General features: G+C 36.1%; 1 protein-coding gene across 2 annotated transcripts in view; it reads right to left on the minus strand.

The window, feature by feature from the left end:
* osp (myosin phosphatase Rho interacting protein outspread) overlaps positions 1-10641 on the minus strand; it is a 92096-nt gene extending 81455 nt beyond the window's left edge. For both annotated transcript variants that reach the window (XM_070283948.1, XM_070283934.1), the window contains exon 1: positions 10405-10641. In XM_070283948.1, the coding sequence (XP_070140049.1) occupies positions 10405-10641 (237 nt within the window). The remainder of the gene's footprint in view (positions 1-10404) is intronic.
* Positions 10642-10920: the final 279 nt, after the last annotated feature.

The raw sequence follows: 10920 nt of genomic DNA on the forward strand, positions 1-10920 counted from the left end.
AAATTCAAACAATGAAGAGGAAAAACCTATTTCCCTAAATAATTTCGGGGGTCCTTTTTTAAATGAGTTTGAAATGTAAACGGTAAAGTCTAGCAGTGATTAAATTAAGCAAGGATTCAGGTAAGTCAAAAAATAAGTAAAGAAAATTATTTCATCATAATTTATAAACCATTCTGAGTAATGAAAATCAAGGATGAAAATATAGATTTTTATTGAGAAAACTCACCTCTTTCGATGAACCATTTTTGTAGCTTTATGACACCTTCCGTTCAAAATAAAATTATATTATTATTCATACATGTTTCCCTGGACTGATTTAGGGGCAATTAGTCCGGTGCACTTACCCATTAGACTAGAAACATGCAACAAGAGACCCCGGCTTCAGCAGCAGCAAGTGCAACCGATACCGCCTTCGGGGTGTGTGACCAAAAAACATGGATCACGCTTCTTGGCGTAGCACTTGGGTTAATAAGTATCTCGTCTAGCCATGCAAATCGTGAACCGAATTGAAAATCAAAGCACTGAACTTGAGGCAATCTGAGCCGACAACTCCTCACCTCCGCCAGCTTGGATGAAAATCTGCGCGTGGGCTGGCGCTTTCCACAGTCAGTTTTGGGCATTTTCTCAAAGGAAAATGCTTCGAAACCCGAAACAAAATTATCCTCACTTTGAGCCCTTTTGACAGAAAGTAAGGCTCCCATTCATTGGCAATTTGGAGCGGTGTTGTTGGTGGAGCTGAAGGGGTGGCGCTTGGGCGAGGTCTAAGTGGTGCTTATGATGTCGGGCGCTGGTACATATTAAATTCATTGCAGCTGCAAACACTTTCACTTTTTGCCAAGATAATTTTCCATATGAAGAAAAGCGCAAGCATGGGAAAAATTTAAGGCAATTTTTTTGAGCATGTGTTTGGGGATGTTTATGGAATTTAAACAATTTTATATCTTTGAGGATTTTCTATTATATATAAAATGTAATTTAAATTTTATTTTGAATTTATTAATTAATTTATTCTAGTTTTTAAATAGCTTGCAAATATTTAAGGATGGAATGTATTAATAGAAGAAGAAAAAATGGTATAAAATACATTTTTTGATAAAGTCTTTAAAGAACACCCCAAATCTCACGGCATGAAATGTTTCCCATTTCAAGTAGCAAGTTTTTTATGTCTCGGTATTAAGAATTCCTAAAATATCCCTATAAATGACATGATTTATGCTAAACTTGCCACCAAATTTTAGGCAAGACTAAGCAGGGAAAAAGTTTGAAATACATGGAAAAGAAGGGGTTGGTTCTTAAATTAGATTTTTTGATTTATGAAAAATTTAGGGCGACTTTAATCTGCGATATTTTAGACACAATTTGGTAGTTTAAAAATACTTTATTTACAATAAAATAAGGAAAGACTTTCTTAGATAAAAAACATAATAAACATTCCAATAAAAATGTTTATATATTTTCCGGTTAAATAAAAACATAAATTGCATCCCTATTAAATAGGCTTTCCTTTTTATCTATATTTAATCAAAGCATTTCCTAAAATTATTATACCTTCCTTATAACATTCAGCTAGCTTAAAAAACTTAATATATGCAAATATTTTAGCTTGTAACTTATTTTTTGGGGCGTCGAGACTGCGAATAGGTGCCCATAACTGACCGAAGCTAAACCGAGCCTAAGTCCAGCTCGAATCGAAGCCTCACGGAAACCACCTGCACACAATTTTTATGCCATACAAACAATAAGAAAAACACGAAGAAAAAAATATAAAAACCAACGAAAAATGCCGCAAATCGACGTCTGACAGTCTTTGGTTGGTACTGGTACCAATTTGGCAGCGATTCGCGGACTCACGCCAGGCGCAGGGTGTGGACCGCGGGAGGGGAGGGGTGTGTGTTGTGTCGGCAGGAGGGGACCAATCGTCCATAGACCTTTTTGTGAAAGTGAAATTTTTGCGAAAAGTCTGCTGGCACTTTGTTTTCCTGCTCTTTTTTATGGTTCATTTTGTACCCTCCACGGCAAGTGTTTCAGTTTTAGATTTTGAGAGGAAGGAAATAGTGTTGCAAATACGTTTTTATATCGAGTTACAGAAAAACACTTTTGGGGATAAGAATTTAAGGTAAGGGAAACTAATTCATTTTGGAAGATGACAGCTTTGATTTTCTTAATTTCGCAGTATTAAACTTTACAATATTTCTGATTTTATTAACATTATCTTAACTATATTAAATAAAGTAAATAATATTTATATTCAAGAGCATTCAAAGTCCGTTAACTTGTTCGTATTTTTTTTCCTTCGTGGCTTGATAATTGACTCTAAGCGCGTGAATAATAACAACCAACAACGGCAGCAGTTGCAGCAACCACAGACGTCAGCGGCGGCAACAGGCAGCTAGGAAATCGCGTTTCATTAACAAGGAAAAAGGAAAATTGAAAATTGGGGAGGGAAACACGTCACAGCCATGACATATGCCAAGCGGAATCGGTTGGTTTCGTGGGGCCGTCTACCGACCAACATTGCGTATACTTGTTATCTGTTTCGAGTAGTTTTATTTTTCGTTGCTTTTCGCTCGTTTTCCTTTTGATATATGCAATGCTTTTCGTTCGCTCTTTTTTTGGGAAAGTAGAAGAAAAAATATACATTTCTTCTCAACAGTTTTCATTATTATTTTGTTGATTTTTTTTTTGCCAGCCGAGTGCGACAACATAATTTACAGTTAACTCTTCATCAGCACAACTTGGCACGCAGAGTGCAGCATAGGTGGTGGTGGCGAGGAGTTTCCCATTTTCCGAGTTTCCCATTTGCTGCTCGCTCAGTCCTGCCGTGTCTTATGATTTATTTGACATGACATTCGAACGAACAATGATTTATTTGTCAATGCAGCGCTTTTAATGAATTTTATTTCAATTAATTTATTTTTTTTTTTGGTCACAAGCGGGGGAACCGAATCGAATTTTTTGTTTTATTTTTTTCTTTGAACAAAAGCCTGATGCTGAGCCAACACGCAACTTTGACGCCCATTTGAGATTTCAGAGTTAGTTTTCCTCAGTACACTGAGGGAAATTTAGGGGAGCATTTTTATAAACTATTACAAATTGGAATTTAAGCTAGGAAAATACATTTTAATAATCAGGTTTTAGTAATAGTGATTTTATTAAGTAAATTTTGTTGTCCTTATAATTATGACAATTTTTCTTAGTGTATGAACGCATGGCGTGGGTTTTTGCCAACACTGATTCGGTGCACCTGCTGGTCAGACAACTATGAAAATTAAAATAAAACCAGGAACCAACCATAAAAGTAAGAAAACTGAAATTAATTATGATTTGAAAAAGCAAACATATGTTTTTATCATAAAATGTTGAATTTCCTAATCATATTTGATGTAGAAATAAGTTAAAGTTAAGAGGGAATAATACTGTTTAACTATTTTAAAATATACACAAAAATGTATTCTTAAATTGAAGCCTCAACTATAAATAATCTAAAAACAGTTATATTGTTTCTATATTTTATACAGCAGCTTTAATATTTATTAAACATCTGCCTACATGCCCCCTTATATCGGGTATGCCCACTTGTATTTCCAATTTGAGTTTGCAAGGGCGAGCAAATATTAATTTCACTTTTGACTGCACTTGACCCACTCTCTTTTTAACTCGAAGTGAAGTGCATCCTCTGCAGCAGCGAGTCGAGAGCCGCATGCAGATAAATCATATAATAAGCAGAACACAGCGGGATATCCCATCTCTGTGTAGACTCGAGGAAGACTTTGATTCGGTGACGAGTTTTTTTTTTTTGTTTCTTTCCTGTTGGCGGCTCAGCTATTTGGCCATGTTGTTGTTGTTGCTGAGTCACGGATGCAAAAGCAGGAGTGAGCATAAAACAAATTGAAAGCCGCCATAAAGTTGCACAAGAAATCGATAAACGCAAAAGCAGTAAAACAAATTAAATTATGCTCTTGTAGATTTTAAAATCCCGAAACCGAAAGGCAAAGTAAGAGTCTGGCGGCCATAAAAATGCATTTGATATGCGTATTTAATTGAAATAGGTTTTTTGGTCGTTGGGAAATGCATTTGGTATTCACTCACAAAAAAATAAAGTGATCAATAAACAAAATATAGGGAAGTGGGTATAGAAAATATAATATAATATAATTTATATTTACTATAGAGATCTTTACTATAAAGATCTTACATCTTTATTCCCCGCGTCCACTTTGGCCTTTGAACTGAGGTGCTCTTTTTCTCCTGCATTTGAACACAATTAACCATTTATGATTTTCACTTTTACAACATTTTCGGCATGAGGCAACATCACTTTTTTTGTTGTCTTCCATCACTCCATCGACAAAGTGCAATGGCCAACGGACACCACGTGTGTGTTGGGTTGTGTTGTCCATGGTAATTTCAGCTCTAACAACTCATTTTCGATTGCGAAACAAGTGGCAAAAGGGCAAACTTCCAGAGAGGTAGACAAAAACTCAACTTAATAGGACAATTGATAGCTTGGGAGTGTTACAAAACCTAAAAAAAAAAAACACAAAATGCAATTACTATGTGGAGGGCAGGGACCCAAAGTTATGGTTGAAAATGAAACTGACGTTTTGAGTATGTGGAAATTTTCCTGAGGGGTTTGCCAAGGCATAAATTTATAAAGGCAATTTGTATTTTTAAGTTTATTTGGAAAATAAATATTTATAATTTTTTAAATATTACTAAAATAACTAGAAAATAATTTGAAAACATGGCGATTCTTACTCTCTCCATTTCCTCTTGTAAGTTTTGATCAAATTTAGCTTAATTTTTAGATTGAATCCATTCGTTCCACAAATGTCTTACAATAAATAAATGAAAACAATTAATAGAAAAAGAGAAATTGCACTGCCTTACAAGTGAAATCTTCTGAAGAAAAGCACCCATGCAAGCCAATATTTTCTTAGTAATTATTTAGAAATTTATTTTAAATATTTATTAATATTATTTGTTAAATACTTTTCAATCCAATGAAGACTTTCCCCCATTGCCTTGTAAACTAGTGTTACATTTCATTTCACTTGTCCAAAACAGCAAGAAAAATAGATTACAAAGAAAAAAGTTGGCCAAATGCCTGGCGAAATTTCACATGACAGCAAATGGCAAGCGCCTATCAAAGAAGAACCCCACCTGAATATGAATATTCGATTATATGATGAATGCACTGCCGGTCAAACCACTCTATTTCACCCGCACCACCCCTCTCACTTCACTTACAGTCTTGCCTCCTATCACGAACGAAGACGTGCCAAATGAATGAATGACGGACTGGTTGACTGAATGAGGTGGCAAAAATTATACGCCTTGAGAGTACAGTGGATCATAAACTATGAATAAAGGAATTGATCAACGACTTGAAGGAGAATTTTAAAGCTCAGAGGATATTTTATAAATATAAATCTTAAAAAAATAGTTTTGGTTAAGAAAATAAGGTTTTCTATTATGTCAATATGAGAGCTAACATTACAAAGAACCCGGTTCTTTTTTGGTTTCTTAAATCATAAATCTATTAATAAAATTTAAAGAAATATACAAAAATCATAATAAGTATGTTCTTTATATGCTTTTATAATTTAAAGCAAAAATTATATTATAACATAATTTTTTAGTTTCACTTAAAAGCAACCCACACCACTGTATTTCCTGTGCTTTCTCGAGTGGGAGTCAAGTGGAAGTGGAGTAGTGAGAAGTGTAAGTAGCAGTAGCCCCAGTCTCTGGACGTTTTTGGCTTCTTGGCCGCTGCCGTTGGGCTTTTTTCGGGCAGACGTGCGCCAAAAAAAATGCCAGCCCACCGAAAATGTTTGCTATATAACAAACCAAATAGGACTTGTATGAATGTCGTACGGGTGAGAGTTATATTTTTACAACGGCTGCAACCTGTCATAACATCTGAAAAAAAAATGAAACAAAAAAAATATGCAAGTCGAGTGAGGTGCAATTTGTGTTTGATGGACATTCGTTGGATTGGCTTGGTGAAATTTTGATGGTGACGCTGACGTTGATGACATTTACGGTCCAAGTCGGACATTGATGTGAAAAAAACGCGCTCTTTAATTAGCCGTGCACTCTCACACCTGGGCTTTTGACTTTGGCCTGTCATCGCTTTAAGGGGAAAAATGGCATGGGAGTGATGGAAAATATCCTAACACTGCGATCGGAGCTGGGAGATTAGGCCCGGACTGTCCACACTTGTCAGCCAAGCCCAAGTTGTGAGCTGCACCCAAAGCTATGTTCATAGTTTCCAATAATCGCCTTACTCGGACTCGGACTCGGGCTTTTTAATTCTAATTTTATGTTTATAGATGTATAATTGATAGTAATTATAATTATGAGAGAGATAGTGAGGTACCTCTCCCTCCTCTAAACACTAGAAATATAAATAGGCATGCTTATGATAATCTCTACGTGGTCCAACTTCAAACTGACGTTTAAAGGTTCTTGCGTTTCTTTCAACATAAGAACTATAAATACTCACATCAAATTTATTCACATAAACAAATAGAAATCTTTGGCTGCCTTATGGCTTATGGCATAGAATTAACAAAAACATTTCAATGCACGTGTGTTAATCATAAATTTTAAACATGTTTCAAATGCAGCCAGCCCAGTGGCAGTTGGTTGGATAGACAAACGGACAGACGACTGATGGCTGGAAACGATTCGACGGCGGCGTCTAAAAAAGCGAACATGGCTATAATAAACGCATGAAAATATGCCCGAGGCGTGCGCCAATCAATTTCACCTACACTGAGGGAACTTCATAAGATTATTTGAAAAATTTTAGATTTTAATTCAGAAAAAACATTATTAAAAATCATTCAAACTTCAAATGAATAAAAACCCTACTAATTAACATAAAATAAATTTAATTATCAATCAGAAAAATTTATTTTAAAATTAAGAAAACGTAAGAATTTTAAACTTAACTTATACTTTGTGTGCACAGAATAAAGCCATGTAGTCTTTGTTGTTTTTCTTTTATTTTTTACATTTACAGAGGCGGCGGGAGTGTGTTTTTTTCCTTTTTTTTTGGAAACGGGGGCTCGCAACCACATCGACTTGTCTCTTTTTTGCATAAACGCACCCAATTTTCGATGCGTATATGAGTGAGAGCCAGCCCGACTTTGGCCACATGCCAGTGCGTATTCAGTTTTTGGGTGGAGGAACTCGAGGGAAGGGAAAGTGCAGCGGGGGGGAAGCTAAGAGGTGGCCGCACCTCGGTTTTTAGTCTATTAAAAGAGCTGCAATCTGGGTTCGGTGTTGTCAATTTTATTCCATTTTGCCCACTTTTTTTTTTCTTTCTTAGGCTTAATGCTCTTGTAATGGGCCCACAAATTGCCATTTTTTAGGTTGTTGCTGTTGTTGTTCTTGTTGCTGTTGTTGTTTTTGAGGTCTTTGAGCCTGATCGTGTTGGGAATTGGAAATTCGATTTGTTTTTTAGCCGGGAGCAATGAAAAATGTGACAGACCAGAGAAACTATGCAAATTTTTTGATGTGTGCTGCGATTAATGGGGTATAAATATAATAATTATTATATTTTTTATTTACTAAATATATTTCCTAGTTCAAGGGCTTATAAAATCTATTGTATATACAATATATATTTTTAAAAAACAATTTTTAAATATATTACAATTTGATTTATGCAAATACAGTCTAAGTCAAAAACCTCATCTTTATCACAAGTGCTCACGTCTTCCATTGTAATTATCAAGTTTCATATTGTGCAAAAATTTAATTAATTCTTCGCTTAATAAGGCACTCTTTTTTTTAGCAGACCGACTTGTAATTATAAAGCAATTATTTTTAGTTTGCAAAAAACCCTTGATGGCATTTTTCATAAATCGCATCTATCTGCCAGAGACAATGTTAATTTTCCTCGGCTATAAAATTGCTATTCGCGTGCACTGGATTTTTCTTTTTTAGTTGTTACCATTGGGAAAATGAAAGTAATGGTTGTTTTTTTCTTGCGATTGCATTTTTGTTACCACAGACTGTGGACAAAACGATTTTCAGCTGGCTTTAGAGATTGCATTGGACCGTACATTTCCACACTTCCCAGCAGGCAGAGGAGAAAAATTGAAATTAATTAAATACCTAAGCAGCACGAAAGCGGCTTTTCCAGCCTCTTTGCCACCTGCCCTGCCCCCTAGATGCCCCACCTGCGCGAGTCACTCAATCAACTGTGACGCATCGTGCACAAAAATTATTTGTCAACAAATTGGAGCGCGACCAAGCCCACAACAAACAACTAAAAATGCAATTAAAGAAATCGAAATGGAAAACAATAAAATCACTGGAGAAATATGTGCTTCGAGCATAAACGTTGTCGAGCGGCGGAGCAAAAAGCGAACAAAATATTTTACAACACTTTCGCTCGTTAGAAGCGGACGGGCGGCTGCAACATCAGTCTCTCTAACAGTCCTGCACGAAAGTCTGTTGCTGTCTTCTACACTGGGAGAAATGTGGTGGGTTCCTTTAAAGTTTAAGCTAGCAGAAAAATAAGTATTTCCAAGCTAATTAAGTAGCTCTGAAGCTGTGGGTCTTGCTTTGTATTAAATAATTTATATTAATTTTCCCACAGGTTTCTCTCAGTGTCCCCACTTGTCTCGTCTGTATGCACTCATTGCCGCCTTAATTGCCGGGCGAAAATGTGCAGCGACTGCAGCCGGAGCAATAACTATAACTATAGGTATAGGTATAGGTATAATACAAGCTAAGGCGCTTACCCGCAGCTCTACTCTAATTACCCTCGAAGCTCTTGGAAGTCGATGGCTATGCCTCCTCCTCTCCCATCATCTCTGATCCCTTTTTCTGTACGGTTTTTTGAAAGGTGCCGCCGTTGCTGGGTGAGCAAGTGAAATTAAAGTCAAATTAATCAAATTTGTTTTGAATTTGGGTTGAGACGTGGCAAGACTATAAGCTAAACGGGAAATGTAATTAGATGGCACTTGAAATGGCAGTTTTAAGAAAAGAAAACTTAAGAAATTATATATATATTTATAGATTAGATAAAGATTAATTAGCTATATGACCAAAGGCAGCGTCTAAATAAGTGTTATAATATTTTATAAGCAAAATATAATATTTGTTTGTCTTTCTTTAGAAAATCCACAAATCCTTGAAATTTAATTTTTTTATAAATAACAATTCATCAAATAATGCTGGCCCCAAGTCACTGTCCGGCGGAGTCTTTCCTCTGCCGTTGGAACTCAATTTCAATTTGCTGCCAGCTCCCTCCGCGGCCAATTGACAGCTTCTTGGGCCAGCACCTTGGCGGGACTTGGGTCAATTGGTTGCCATAAATCTTCATATAACACTGTTGACTGCCGGCGACAGTGCGAAATAAAATAAAAATTTCATTATGATCTTTTTCCACTCAATTCTTTCGATTGCAATTTCGAATTATAGAGAGAAATGTGATAAATCAAATTCTCGTTAACGCAGTCTGACGTTCAAATTTGTTTTAGATAAAAGTCAAGCGTGAAAAACGAATAGGAATCGATTCTAATTGCAAATACATCTTAGCCCTCACTTTGAGCCAGAACAACCACCCAAAAAGCCACAGTGCCTGAGGAATATATATTCACATGCGAATCTCGATCAACTGCTCACTCGAGTGTGCCGGCAACTGCAACAGGTTCCGCTGCTGGTGCTGCATGCAACCCATGATTAAAACGGTGCCAGATCCAAACTCTTAATTCTTGGGCATTTTCACTGAAATCGTAAAATATAATTTGCAAAGAAATTCTTTCTTTCATCTAGCCTGACTGGCAATTACTTCGTTTCTCTTATTAATTTCGTTTTCCTTTTTTTTTTCTCTCTCTCTCTCAACTATATTTATTTTTTCTTTCATTACGATATTTTTATGCTGCTGCTTTTTATGCGCGACTTCATTTAGTAACTGTGCTTTGCATGATTATTGCTCTAGTTACCGCGACAACAACAACAGCAAGAGCCTGAACATGAGCAACAGCTTCTGGCCAGGTAAAATGATGTTGAACAAACTACGGCATGTTACCAATATGGGCAGTGCACTTTCTGGGCTTTGCAATAAAAAAAAAAATTAAAGAAAACTAAAAAGAAGGTGCAGCAAGGCAGATCGCTTCGAGCTTTGTTGAGCAAAAGATATTTATGCATTCGAGTTGTAGATGCATGTACAAATATTTGTAGCTTTTTGTTTAAATAGTTTGTTATTTTTTGGTACAAATCAAATGCATTTTACATATTTTGATAATGTAAATAAGTTATAAATGATTTTTCACTGCACCCTAAACTAAGATCTAAGCACTCACTTACTTAACTTGATAATATTTTTACTCCAGCATTCTTTTTTTGCAAACCATTTGAGGGAAATTCGCTCGGGCTCACCTGCTGCTCGTTATCTACAGTATTTATGTCATCGTTAAATTTGGCTTCCAGCTGCTCGAAACAAGTGCACACGAAGCATTCTGGCTGCCTTTGCTGTCGTTGTCGTTGTCGTTGTCGTTGGAATAGGTGTGGCACAAAATATTTAAACACAGCATAAAAATTAAAAACTAGTCTAATCAAAGACTTGAGCCAGTTCCATGAGGCCGGCAAAAGGCCTAACGTGAGATCATTTACCATAGTCCAGGTAGAAGTAAAGTGTTAACTGATATATTTTATATGAAAAGTAGCCCCTAGATTACTGAGTACTAGTTAGTAGCTAGAGATATCACTTCATACGAGGGAACCAAAGATATTGGTAAGTAAATTTAAAGCATATTTCTAGATTTTACAACTCAACTATAGAATTTTCCATCGATTAACACTGAGTATCTCTTTCAGGCTGTATTCCCGCGACATGCAAGTGCCACTTGACAAAGATGAGTGTGGAAAATGGAGCGTGTCCCATTTATGTGTGGA

This window comes from Drosophila kikkawai, chromosome 2L (assembly GCF_030179895.1).
Source record: "Drosophila kikkawai strain 14028-0561.14 chromosome 2L, DkikHiC1v2, whole genome shotgun sequence".
Taxonomy (NCBI): Eukaryota; Metazoa; Arthropoda; class Insecta; order Diptera; family Drosophilidae; genus Drosophila; species Drosophila kikkawai.